The following is a 14,688-nucleotide window of genomic DNA, read 5'->3' as shown; positions in this document are numbered from 1 at the left end:
ATGTTAATCCGCCAAAGTGTTCAGGAAAGCGTCAAATGGCCTGTTCGCTATCCATCAATAATGTTGTATAGTGTTTCTGTCCAATGTCACTGTTGAGAAATTATGACGTGAATGTGTGTCTGATAAGTCTGCAGTGGTATATTTTCATAAATCCAAATATGAGCTAAAACTCCAATCAGGATATATTCATACATGAACACAAACAATGTTGTGATGCAACAACCAATAGTTTAGGCCACCTGAACATCACCAGCATTTCCATCCCATTCTTTACGTCACCCCCTATGTGCCAACCTCCCTCAGGTGGCACAGGCTAAACCCAGAGGCGTACCTGGCAGTTAAATCCATTGGAGTTGGGGTCCAAGCTCCCCGATAACATGGCGCGTCAGTGTGGGCAAGGATGCCTGAGATTTCCCCTTGGATTTACAGTGGTCGAGAGACCGCAAGATGGGAGCTCAGAATTCAAGCCCCGGACAGAATCTGTGTTTGTCGGCTGGAGGTATTGGGAGTAAGGTCGAGCCAGGCTCTTCTCACCGGTTCCTCTTCCCCATGCCAACCAGCCTCCTCCTGACAGCAGCTTCGCAACACAAACAAGCGCTCAGACTGCCCAGCTCTGATCCAGACGGGCTCCGATGTTTTCTGACAAGCATCCGTCCACCAATCCCCTGTGAGATTAGCGAGCTGCTGACATCACCGATGATGGGCTGTGTGGTGTTATGGCCCTCTTATCTAAGAGAAGCTTGTAGCTAAGTCACGGTAAGCAAAACACACACACACACACACAGACACTTCTTCTGTGGGGTTTGAAGAGAAAAGCCCTAGGACTCCTCACCGCTGCACCTGCCACATCTGATCCATCACAACTCCACAGGGACATGCTATGAGGCGGTTCTACTCTGCAGTCATCCTCTGTGTGTGTGTGTGTGTGTGTGTGTGTGTGTGTGTGTGTGTGTGTGTGTGTGTGTGTGTGTGTGTGTGTGTGTGTGTGTGTGTGTGTGTGTGTGTGTGTGTGTGTGTGTGTGTGTGTGTGTGTGTGTGTGTGTCCTGCCTATGACACTACTGTACTCTGTCTGTGCTGCATCGTCAGCGGAACACTGTGGCAGAAACATGATGTACTGGAAACGGATCCGGCGTTTCAAACGATTCTTCTGCTACACTACCTAATGACACATGTGCTGAGTGGTAGTAGTACTGGATCAATAACAATTTAGGCATGGATGATAAATGGATGATTTTTGGGGAAACTATCAGAAATTATGAAGGCACTAGCATCTCTCTTAGCTGTGTCTTCTCTCCCCCTCCCCCTCTCTCTCTTCCTCCCCCTCTCTCTCTGCTATAATTAAACATCCAAAAGGCACACAGTCGGTCTAGGCACTTAGCTCGCTACAGCGGGGCTGGCTCTGCACAGTCGGATCACCCAGTCAGACAGAGATGTCCCACTGATCCAAGAACATTATGTCCAAGAGAACAGGCCTAGCTCTGCCTGCTATACCCACTCTGCTCTACCGACCTCCCCCGTCTGTCCACACTGGATCCACTCCAGCCAGAAGACCACTGTGCCCAGGTTTAGGACTCAACATTCAGACCCATCTTTAGTACATCACACACTCTCCATCTCCTGTCTCCAGCCCTAACTCCCAACACCCCAATATATGACAGCATAGATATTTCTGATGCGGAATCTGTGCGCTCGACTCAAGTTTTTGCTGAAGTCTCCCATTGACATCAATGAATGATTTCTGTGAAAGTCTTGGTTGGGAGCTCTTATCTCGAGTCTGACTCGGGTCTTCGAAAGCTTGCCAGATGGATTTTCAGTGATATTCATAACCAAGACCATTTGAAATGGATACCTACACATTCGCTGCATGAAGTGGCTTTATCTGTAGTTGAAATCAAAAGGACTCATGTATCACTGAGTAAAAGTAGTAGGACTTATCCTGCATGCTTGGCTTGGTATGAAAGCAGAAGTACTCACCACATTCGTGTCTCCTTGAGGTACCTGAGGGCTCTGAGGGCTCTGGGGGCCTGGTTCCTGTAAATAACAAGGTCAGTATAACATCAATCCACTGGACATTGTTTACATGCATAATCCAGTCTTGCTTAGCTACGCATCTTCACACTGGAAGTCATTGAGTGCTATGCAATCACTGCCGGTCCCCTGGTTTCTAATACAAGTTGCATGCCATTTTTGTTTGTCATACACTGAGGATTTCCACAGAACACTCACTCCTACTATGACCTCACATACCCACACACAACCTTTAGCAACTATGGCAACGCATTGGGATTCAGGACACACACTGCAGCTAGGCAGCCAAGAGTTATGATGACACAGCACTGCACTCTGCATTGTGAGTCAGTGACCAAAAGCATCCCATGTTATATTCAACCTGTGGTCAATCCACAGCACTGGTTAAGTAGGCTCGCACAGACGACCTGTTTTGTCAATGTCATTTTTCAATGTCATGTTTGTTTCTCTTTTTATAATGACCTATGCATAAAGGGAAACAATATTTTCAACAGCGTTTGAACAAAAGCCATATTTCTCCTCTCCCTGGCTTTGAGGCGAGAATCCGGCACGGCGGCCATTTCTCAACATGCCATCACCGGAATGCTAAACAGGACCTGACCGCTGCAACAGACACAGTCTTTGGACACCACTGAGTGTGGTCTCTATTCAACATGTATAGATTATGGTTCATCCATCTTGTCTATGACCGTGGATTGACCATAGAAAGAGTATGTCCTATAGGGTGAGAGAGAGAGAGAGAGAGAGAGAGAGAGAGAAAAAAACTCTGGTTCTCATTGATGAGTGGTGTCTGTCTGTGGCTTTCCTTAATAATACACCTATAGATCCTAATGGGTCCAATCAGATATCAGATGAGCCGATATCTACTGTCTAGTAGTAAACTACCGTAACTTTACAGCTGTCCACAATTATAGGACCTGGCTCTGTCCCAAAGCTCTTAAATGGCTTCTTTTCCTTATTTCCTTCACATCATAATCACTGATTGGCAGACAGACTGAGTAGGACTTCACCATAGTGCCTCTATGATTTATTTGGTGATCAGTGGTGATGTTGGGATGTGTCTGAGTCCGGATGAACGTTCACAAGATGACAGACATTCTAATCAGCTCCACCGTAAAGTAATCCAGCAGGGGACCAATTCAACTGGAACAACAGTAGGCACAGGAGGTTGGTGGAACTTTAATTGGGGAGGACGGGCTCGTGGTAATGGCTGGAGAGGAATAAGTGGAATGGTATCAAATACATCCAACACACGGTTTGACGCCATTCCATTTGCTCCGTTCCAGCCATTAGTATGCAGTCCTCCCCTCACCAGCCTCCACTGTCAGTAGGTGCATACCACAGACACATCAATTGCATACTCAACAAGACTTGGGCCTACATCATCCTTTATCAATAACAAAATGTGTCAGCTATGGCATTAGAGGAGAAATTAGTGATCTAAAGAAAATGAGGCATTAGTAATTGGTAAATAAATACGACAATTTCTTTCTAAATCCGGTTAATTACAGTATTCTATAGGTACTTGATGTAGTAGACTATGCAATAAAAACATCAACATTGTGAAGTTCTATCAGCCCACTTTGATGACAATATTACTGTAGGTCTATTGATCCAGCACAAAAAAAGATCCAGGATGGTCCAGAATGAAGAAATCATCTGTCTCGATATTTTCGATAAAACAGTTGTCTTGGCAAACCGGTCTATAAAACTAGGTTATAACCTACTTACCTATATTAGGCCTACTATAGTTTTGTCATTTTCTAATGCTATAAAATAACCGATGTAATAACATACATGGACTATCTATGATGTATTTAAAATGTATTGCACACACAGGCTGATCTACGGTGGTGTGTTTAATCTCCACATCAAGACATCAACGATATGAAATCCATTTTCAGTGAGAACACAATGGTTGCCTATTGTAGGTTGCCTATGGGACATCCTTACCAAGGGTAGTAGCGGCTCCATTTGTGCTCCTTGGTCCGTTATGTCCATATTTTCCTTGCCTCGTTTTCTCTGTAGACTTGATACGCTCCTACTGTATTCTTCTATCTAGTGTTGCCGGGCAATATCAGGGTGAATGAACCCTTATATAAACTGGGCCGATTTTCTCAAATTAAGGTAAGCATCCTCCTCGTCCAGTTCTACATAATTTAGGCATGGGGTAGCGATTTCCCATTCACGCGCTCAAGCTTGGAGAGTGCAGTTTGCGCTCCATGACGAGGTGGAGCACACGTGAGGCAATGAAGCGCAGCACGATATAGATCTCGTCTACAGCGTTGCCCAAAGATTGCACACATGTCGACCTATTCTTAAAAATGATCCACAGAATATTGTTTCAGGACATGTTGCACTCAATAGAACAGGATGTGAGCGCACAACACCGGAGAAGCTCAGGATAAAACAGAGGTAGGCTCTAGTAGCTATGTTGACAGATATTTATATTAATTTGGGACAATATTGAATTAGGTAGGCTATTATACGCTACCATGGTCCTATTGTAATCCAAATTAACCACACAAAAAAAACACGTAGGCTATCATATTTTAATGTTGCCTATTTTGGTTATGTCCGTATTATGTGGTTACGGAAGGATCCTTGGATTGATGCCTGGCCCATAAAATTAGCCTATACAGTAATTCATTTGCTCTATTGCAATCGATGAGGGAAAATTGGGACCGTAATCAAATGGCGTACTTCACAATATTGTAAAATACATGCAGATAACCATGAACCATTTCTATCATGGCCCACATGTGTGCGCAGTGCGATGGGATATACAGCACATTGATTCATTCACCCATTTGTGAAGTCGTTGACTGAAATCCATTGAAAAACGTTACATTGGTGCCACCTAGTGTTCAATTGGATGATGCGTCAAATCAAACTGAGCAATTTGATTAATAAATTGGCGTAATTTTCAGTAGCCCGCTCATGTTCTTCAAAATTGAATGATCAACATTAATCAAGCAGGAATATATTACAAATATAAACCAACTGTCAATCGATAAAACAAACATATCTCCAATCACATCCAGATATTATATTTAAATGAATACCCGTTTCAAGTCAATTATATTTCTATGGTACAACTCAAGATAAAGTTGTTGATCGATTGATTGATAGAATGTATTGGATAATCAAAAGCAGTAGGCTGCTCCAGCAGGAGGCAACATTACATACATCAAAAATAACTGAGGATAAAAACACAATAAAACCCGACGGCTTATTTCCAATGTGTTCCTCATTTTTCAGCAAGATGACAGGTGGGAAAGACCAACACTTCACATGCACTCAATGCAATTAAAAGCAACAAAAGCAATTTACAGCAATCCATTTACAACAACGACATCTACAGCACAGAGGAGACCGTTTCTGAGTCACCTCGTGGGAGAATACCCCTAATCAAACCGCCATGGTGTTTCTCAAACATTTTTGGTTTGTTTGTGACACCTTAAAGCTGTTCTCTGATGAGTTTTTAGGCAGCTTGGTAAACTGTTCCACTGAACTGCAGCAGAATACACACATTCGTTTTTCCTCGTGGAGTGCTTAAATCTGCAGGGATCAAAGTTCCTTCTGGTGAAGTACTGATGTGTCATTTATATGGCTGGAATAATTACAGATTCAGACTACTTTAATGTCTTCAAGAGGCAATTCCATTTCGCAGCAGTCATAGTTCACATGACAAGATCACATATTCAAATGTGAAACATATCAACGGGAAAAAGCTACGGATATTTACAGAATATTTACAAAAAAGTCAGCAGGATAGTGCAAAGGTCTTAAAATGTCGGAATAAGGCTGGGCCTGTATTTGCATGTCAAAGTGCTTAAAGTGCATATTAGTCCAACCCTAGATATTTGGAGACAGAGTTATGGGCAATTTTGTGGGTAAACCCCAACTTAATCGGAGTGACTCCTGTTTCCACCTTGAGCCATTTCAGTTCTTCAAAGTAATTTCCACACTGCAGCAGGATGGCTGCATGATATGGGAAAATAATTTAGGATTTATTTTTAACCAAATGTTGCAATTGAGATTTGACTTGCAAATTAGAGCAAAACTGTTGGAATCATGGAAATAGAATGACTATTCTAATTCTATAGTTAGACTATAATAGTGGGCACTTTGAATACAGTGTTGTTTGAGATGACAATGAATTAAAATGCCAGAGAGGAATTATTGTGACAGGGTAGGAATTAAAGTGTTGATAAGTGTTTCCTAGGGGACCCTATACATTTTGGCTACATTGCATGTTCTCTTAGCTACTTCATGTAGCTAACATATTCTTGCTTTGCATATTCCTCTTTGATTTAGAAGATACTGTTGCACAAACAGCATACTGATTTATATTATCAGGCTGTATTAGCAGGCTACGTTTGCTCTTACTCAGTACATTTATTAGCTAGCTAGCTATTAGCATTAGCGGCTAACAATTAGCATCTCACAAGATTTAGGGCAACTTGCTAAGAAAAGACAAACTAGCTGTTTGCTGATGTAAGAAAAACAAACTAATAGTGTCATTATAGAATGCTAGTGGATTTATATTAAGAAGCAAAGTGAAAACAGCATTGTTGTCATCAACATTGTTGCATGTGCTGCATTCACCATGCAGACTGAACGCAAGTGTCTCGTGGTTGAGGAACATCATCGTGGTTGAGGAACATCATCGTGGTTGAGGAACATCAAATGCGCTCCTTGAGTGACAGGGGGCGTGGCTAGGGCTGTGTGGAAAGTGGCACAGAGAGAAAGAGTGGAGAGAGATGACTCAAGTTGCGAAGTAAACTATAAAAATGGACATTACACATGGCGTATCACATTTAACAAACCAAACATTCAAATACAGGTATAGAAGGTAAAGTAAAAACCCAAACCGGTCCCTGAATCAATACCGGTATATCTTAAAATACTGTATACCGCCCAGCCCTAATTTGAAGATGTCTAAACAACTGAAGCCATGACCTGGTAAGAAACCCAAAGTTAGGATATGCAATTAAAGATGATTACCAAAAAAGGTTTGTTCTTTGTATAGGCAATTAAACAGTATAAGTGTAGCTTAAACCAGTCAAATTTTGATTCTCACCTGACATCTTCACCACATGCTGAGCAGTGGATGGTAGATTGATGTTTCCAATGGGTCTCTCCAGTGGACTTCCTTTAGGAAGTCAGTCAGACGGCTGGTCTTGGGAAAGGACTGCTCTAGAAGCAATGGGCCTTAGGAGAATACATAGCAAATCTTTATAGAGCCCCTTTAGCTTTTTTGGAGCCTTGTTTGACAGCATACCATTACATTTTTGGATACTCACCCCTCAGATTCCGAATGCGTTTCTGTTGCTCATTAAAAAAAACTTTTTCAGTCTTGGAGGTGTGGTTCGATGTGGCAGTTAATGATGTTTGTCCCCCATGGGTCACCATAGGAACAAAGTCAATACTTCCTCAAAAAAGTGAGAATATTATTTTTTAAATCTGTAATTAATTTGGACGTTTTTGCAGGTTTTAGTCGGTCAATTTTACATCTAGCTAATGTGTTTGGTGCAGTTTTTTTATTTTTTTTATTAACAACAAATCAATACAGGAAGTAAATGTGGGAACACAAGTATATATGGAAAATATACAATGGACAATTGGGCTAGTGGGTACAATATCACATTACACAAGAACCTTAAGGGACATACATACACTTATATTTGTAACAGATTTTTGGTTAGTAGAGTATTTAATTGTCTTAAAATACAGTTCAATTTATTTTTGTAAGGTCATAAAATGTGGGGTTTTTGTTTGTAAATTTACACTTGTGAATATAAAATTTGGCCAAAAGAATAATGAAATTAATTACATAAAAATGTTTCAGCTTATTTCTATCGCAGGTAAAGAATCCAAGCAGTACATCTCTCCACAATAGTGTAAGATCTTCATAAATGTGTTCACTTATAAATCTACTGATGTCTTACCACAGTTTTCTTACATGAATACAATGCCAAAAAGATGCAACACTGTTTCTGGGTGGTCATTACAAAAGGGACAATTTGGGTTGATGTTTTCCTTAAACTTCTTCATATAGTGGTTGGCAGGATAAAATGTATGAATAATTTTAAAGGAAACTTCCTTAATTTTGTTAACAAGTAGGTATGTGTGTGGCAACATCCAAACTTTTTTTCCAACAGATATTATCAATAAATCCATTCCCATAAGGCACGACATAAGGTATAGATATAACATCCTGCTGAAACACGGTTCATATATCGCTCTGTTGTTGAATGGACCAAAAGAGAAACAAATCTTTCCTACTCATGAGTCAACAGGGTCAATAGAAGGTAGGCTCTGAGGGTCAGGTCTTGACACGTTCCTGAATAATAAAGCAACACCTGAGGGAATGGCATCTAAAACAATTGCAAAATCTTGAGGAGTTACAGGGCCCTTGTAAAGTGATAAGAATTCCTTATAACTGAGTAAAAGACCCTCTGCATTTACCAGTTGGCTCACCAATAGGATATTATTTCGGAACCAATATTCTAAGAACAAATAAGTATTTTTATACAACATATCCCGATTATTCCATATATAATATCTGGGTGGAGAAAAATTATGCTTATAAATTAAGGACCATGACAAGAAAACCTTCCAATGAAAAGCAGAAAGTTTCACTGGAACTTTGTCAATATTATAATTGCAAACCAACATGAAGTTAAGGCCACCAAAAGTAGAGAAGACATGATGAGGAATAAAAGTCCACATAGAAGTGGGTCTTCTTAGGAATTGTTTTATCCAATTGATCTTAAAAGTATTATTTAAGGTAGTAAAGTCCAGAAAATTCTGCCCACCAAGTGTTCATTACAACAGTTTTCCTAATGTAATGGGTACGTTTTCTCCACAGAAAGTTGAAAGCATCTGGTCTATCTCCTTGCTTATTTTACTGTCAAGATATAAAGATAGAGCGCCATATGTTAGTCTAGAGTTACCTTCAGCCTTGGTTATTAGGACTCTCTTCCTTTTAAAGATAAGTCCCTCTGTAGCCATTGATTTAGCTTCTTCTGGTTTTTTTTAATAAGAGGGTTAAAATCTAGTAAGCCTCTAGACTTCTGATCCTTTGTAATGGTTACGCCTAAATATGTAAGTTCTTCTTTTACTGGAATACCATAATATGAAGGTGTCACACAATCTTTGACAGCCATGAGTTCCCATTTATTAATGTTAAGATATAGACCAGACGCTTTGGAAACGGATTGTATCACATTGATCGATATGGGAATTTGGTTAGCATCTTTCAGAAAAAGTGTAGTATCGTTAGCCAGCTGGCTTATAATAATTTCTTTACCAGCTATGGATATACCTTGTACAGGACTTTTATTTAAAGAATTTGTAAGAAGTTGGGTGATTAATAAAAACAGGTACGGAGAGATAGGACAACCTTGCCTTATTCCTCTCTTTAACTCAAATCTAGGTGAGGTGCCATATTTCAATTTGATAGAACTGTTACCATTTGTATAGAGAGTCTTACAGAAAAATCCCCAAAGCCAAGTCTCTCAAGGGAGTGGAAGAGGAACTGATGCTCTACTGTGTCAAATGGTTTATAAAAATCTAAAATAATATGAAGCAATCCTCGGTTATTAGGTCTGAGTAGTCAAGTATGTCTAATACTAGTCTGACATTGTTAGAAATATGTCTGTTCCTCATAAAGCCAGACTGTGTTTCATCAATGACTGCATCCAGGACTTCTTTAATTCTTTTTGCAAGTAGTAAGGCTAATATCTTATAGTCATTATTAAGAAGACAATTGGACGGCAGTTATCGATGAGCAGCACTTCTTTTTTAGGCTTAGGTATCAGTGTTATTAACCCCCGACTCATTGTAGGAGGGAGAACATTGTTTTTAATACTCTCTAAAAAGACTTCAAATAGGAAGGCAGCTACTTGTTCAGAAAATAATTTGTAAAATTCTGATGTAATTCCATCAACACCTGGTGATTTATTGTTCTTTAGATGTTTGATAGACTCTATAATCTCTTCAACTTTGATGGGTTCATCACACTGTTTAGATTCTATATCACTGATAGTGAACATTATTCTGTGAGTCAAAAAACATATCTGTGGATTCCTGACAGTACATAGAGCTATACAATTTTCTGTAAAAATTGCTACAGTATTTAGCGATTCATTTTTGGTCATCTGTAATAACACCATCAATGTTTAACTTATGGATAGTGTTATTTTTAGAGTGAAATTTCTCAAGTCAAAAGAAATAGGATGAAGTCTGTTCTCCCTCCTCAATCCATTTTCTCCTAGATCTAGTAAAGGTTCCTTCTGCTTTTAATGTAAATATATTATCCAGTTTATTTTGTAACTCAATTAGTTCCATCTTCTCCTCCCCCTGAGAGGCCGTCTGGGGATCTCTGAGAAAGGGAAGTTATCTTAATGATCACCTTTTCCTCCTCAGCTGTTCTGGTCTTAGCAAGATTACTACCATATTTTATAAGGTATTTGGACACCTCAAATTTAAAGAGCTCCCAGTTCTTGCAATAAGATTTTTCTTCACAAGCCCTTTCCCAAAAGTGTGAAAGCAGATCTTTAACCTCAAACTTAACTATATTATTATTTAATAATGAGCTAATTACTTTCCAGTAGTTTGCTCTACCAAGGTTAGTATCAGGGGTATATATTTTGCTATCAATGTAAATGGCCCTATGGTCTGTGAAGGGAGTAGTACAAATATTTGTAGTAACACACTCACTATCAACACATTTGGATATAAGCCAAAAATCTATTCTGGATTGTCTGGAATCTGTTTTGTTACTCCAAGTGAATGATCTGTCGGGCTGGAAACCTCTCTCTCCATATATCAGTAAGATCAAACGTTTCCATAAAAAGTATTAAACTCAAATTCTGATTGGTTGGCCTTCCTGGGGGCCATCTATCAGTTGAATTATCTATAGTACTGTTAAAGTCCCCTCCTGTCAATAATAACGAATTAGGAAATTTAGATAACCAATGAAGTATGTTTCTCTATAGATTCAAGCAACTCATCATTCTCATGTTTGGTGTTGTACCCGTAGAAGTTTACAGTAATGAGCGTAATGTCATTGTAACTGATCACAAGACAAATAAAGTGACCAAAGGGGTCACATTCCGAGTGTAGAATATTACCACCAAAGGTATTTTTCATTGTAGTGACACCAGCAGAGCGTTCAGATCCATGGGAAAGCCAAATATCGTTGCCCCACCGTGACCTCCAGAAGTTGGCATCAGCCGAAATTAAACAAATATTTGTTCGAAATTGTTTAGCAAATAAAAATAAGGCCTTGCGCTTCACAATGTTTTGTAACCCCCTAGCATTAAGAGAAACTATAGACAAAGACAAAACAATAAAGATTATATAAAAGTATAAACTGTAGTTGGATGAGTCAAAAACGTAGGAGCAGTGAACGTAAGCGATAAGGAACCGAGATCTGCACCATTTAAGTCAACTTAAAGTGAAAATAGCTTATTACATAAACTTTGAGCTAAATGTTATCCGGCTTTTGAAATTCAACTCAACTGAAAATTATGTTCAAGACCAAACCAAGGGTTCTTGTAGTAAGAGAGACTAAACTCTCTTTAGTGTAATCAGGAACTATTCTGAGAAATAAAATGCAAAATAATCATTTAAATAAAAGGGTACCAACTATTTTAAGTGCATATGAAAGCTGATCATTTAAAAAAAAAAATTCACTTGGAAATAAGTATTAATAACTAAATTTAACAATAACCGTGTAAAGTCAGAGCATGTATGCCCTTTAAAACACTATCTTAGTTACTGTATACATAAAAAAATAATAATACAGCTTTCAGTCTTCTTCGTAAGTTTGTAAACAAAATAGGCCTTCTGGTCATACAAGAACAAACTAATAAATTGAAGTACCTGAGTATTCCGAAAAATAGTCACCTGATGCTTGTTAGTTAAATCTGTTTCTGTTTCTTCTGGTGAGATTTTAGGGAGGAATATGGATTTCTGAACCGTTAATGAAGCCTCATCCTCTGACGAAGTAAGCAGCATTTCCCTCATTTCGTGCTTTCTTGGTCGTTGGCCACAACTTGTTCCTTCTTTCTATGTCCTCCGGGCTGAGAGGCTCGGCGAAACGCAGACCATGGCTCTGAAGGAAGGCGTTCTTCCTAGCAGCTATCCAGACAGCATCCCTGTAGAATCTGGCAGTGAAGAGGATGATGATGATACCCCTTGGTCTTGAATCGTTTTGCTGTTGCTTCTTGCCGAGGCGATGCACAATGTCGATGGTATCACCAACTTTGTCCTTCTCTGCAGGCATAAAACTTCTTCAGGATCGGTGTCCCGTCCGCGGGATGGTTGAGAAACGTAGGCTAATGTGATTAGCATGATGTTGTAAGAAACAAAAAAAATCCCAGGACATAGGCATATCTGATATGGACAGAAAGCTTAAATTCTTGTTAATCTAACTGCACTGTCCAATTTACAGTAGCTATTAGAGTGAAATAATACCATGCTATTGTTTGAGGAGAGTGCACAATTATGAACTTGAAAATGTATTGTATCGACCCTGGGTTTATAAGCGCGGAAATCGACTCTGCCGGACGAGCATGCTTTTGCGGCACAGTCGATAGCGCGCCTGACTTCGGGCTTGAAGGTCGAGGGTTCGAAACCTGCTCCTTGCCGTTTCATTACATAAAACGGCTAGCTACATAGCCGTCTTTGTATCAAAGATAATTGTGTAGTTTAGAGTAATTATCGAGGTTAGCTAGCCAGCCAGCTGTTTTCATCCTCCTAACTTAGTCAACACTGCTAGCTAGCCAACTTCTACCGACTAGCAGCACTGTAGAAACTATTACATTACAATGGAACGACTTGATTAGTGTAGTGCTAGCTAGCTACATAGTTGTCTTTGCTGTCTTTGTATCTAAGATAATTGTGTAGTTTAGAGTAATTATCGAGGTTAGCTAGCCAGCCGCGCCGCCGTTGTCCAGACTCCAGACTTAGTCAACACACCTAGTCATCATTAAACCCACTGCTAGCTAGCCAACCTTTACTGACTAGCAGCACTGTAGAAACTAATACATTACAACGGAACGATTTGACTAGTGCAGTGTTAGCTAGCTACATAGTTGTCTTTGTCATAGTTTGATAATTGTGTAGTTTAGAGTAATTATCGAGGTTAGCTAGCCAGCTATTTTCGTCCCCCGCGACGCCATTTTTCCAAACCTAGCCAACTATTACCGACGAGCAGCATTGTAGAAACTAAATACATTACAAAGGAACGTCTTGATTAGTGCTATATTAGCTAGCTACATAGTTGCTTTTGTATCATGATAAGGTGTAGTTTCAGTACTATCGAGGTTACCTAGCCAGCTACACGTTCAAACAAAGTCAACAATGCAGCCACTGCTAGCTAGCCTACTTCACCAGCCAGCTGTACTGTATCATCTTCGTCATTTTAGTCAATAAGATTTTTGCAATGTAAGCTTAACTTTCTGAACATTCGAGACGTGTAGTCCACTTGTCATTCCAATCTCCTTTGCATTAGCGTAGCCTCTTCTGTAGCCTGTCAACTATGTGTCTGTCTATCCCTGTTCTCTCCCCTCTGCACAGGCCACACAAACGCTTCACACCGCGTGGCCGCTGCCACTCTAACCTGGTGGTCCCAGCCCGCACGACCCACGTGGAGTTCCAGGTCTCCGGCAGCCTCTTGAACTGCCGGTATACGGCCAACAAGGCAGAGTTCATCTCAGCCTATGCTACCCTCCAGCCCCTCGACTTCTTGGCACTGACGGAGACATGGATTACCACAGATAACACTGCTACTCCTACTGCTCTCTCCTCGTCTGCCCACGTGTTCTCGCATACCCCGAGAGCATCTGGCCAGCGGGGTGGTGGCACTGGAATCCTCATCTCTCCCAAGTGGACATTCTCTCTTTCTCCCCTGACCCATCTGTCTATCTCCTCATTTGAATTCCATGCTGTCACAGTTACCAGCCCTTTCAAGCTTAACATCCTTATCATTTATCGCCCTCCAGGTTCCCTTGGAGAGTTCATCAATGAGCTTGACGTCTTGATAAGTTCCTTTCCTGAGGATGGCTCACCTCTCACAGTTCTGGGTGACTTTAACCTCCTCACGTCTACCTTTGACTCATTCCTCTCTGCCTCCTTCTTTCCACTCCTCTCCTCTTTTGACCTCACGCTCTCACCTCCCCCCCCCCTACTCACAAGGCAGGCAATACGCTTGACCTCATCTTTACTAGATGCTGTTCGTCCACTAATCTCATTGCAACTCCCCTCCAAGTCTCCGACCACTACCTTGTATCCTTTTCCCTCTCGCTCTCATCCAACACTTCTCACTCTGCCCCTACTCGGATGGTATTGCGCCGTCCCAACCTTCGCTCGCTCTCTCCCGCTACTCTCTCCTCTTCCATCCTATCATCTCTTCCCTCTGCTCAAACCTTCTCCAACCTATCCCCTGATTCTGCCTCCTCAACCCTCCTCTCCTCCCTTTCTGCATCCTTTGATTCTCAATGTCCCCGACGACTCATTGCGAGCTCACAGAACAGGGCTCCGGGCAGCCGAGCGGAAATGGAGGAAAACACGCCTCCCTGCGGACCTGGCATCCTTTCACTCCCTCCTCTCTACATTTTCCTCTTCTGTCTCTGCTGCTAAAG

At 40.8% G+C, this 14,688-nt stretch overlaps 1 protein-coding gene across 3 annotated transcripts in view; it reads right to left on the bottom strand.

Annotated features, from left to right (window-relative positions):
• LOC106575295 (sodium-driven chloride bicarbonate exchanger) overlaps positions 1 to 4,409 on the bottom strand; it is a 38,138-nt gene extending 33,729 nt beyond the window's left edge. For 2 of the 3 annotated variants that reach the window (XM_014151733.2, XM_014151732.2), the window contains exons 1-2: positions 3,983 to 4,409; positions 1,976 to 2,032 (exon numbers count right to left, since the gene is read on the bottom strand). In XM_014151733.2, coding sequence (XP_014007208.2) covers positions 1,976 to 2,032; positions 3,983 to 4,030 — 105 coding nt within the window. In that variant the 5' untranslated portion in view covers positions 4,031 to 4,409. Of the gene's footprint in view, positions 1 to 331; positions 633 to 1,975; positions 2,033 to 3,982 lie in introns of those variants that run through there. The other variant, XM_014151734.2, reaches the window with a different exon arrangement.
• Between the last annotated feature and the right edge of the window lie 10,279 nt (positions 4,410 to 14,688).

This window comes from Salmo salar, chromosome ssa17, assembly GCF_905237065.1.
Source record: "Salmo salar chromosome ssa17, Ssal_v3.1, whole genome shotgun sequence".
Taxonomy (NCBI): Eukaryota; Metazoa; Chordata; class Actinopteri; order Salmoniformes; family Salmonidae; genus Salmo; species Salmo salar.
The sequence above is the reverse complement of the archived record's forward strand: the minus strand, read 5'-3'. Positions and strand labels throughout refer to the sequence as shown.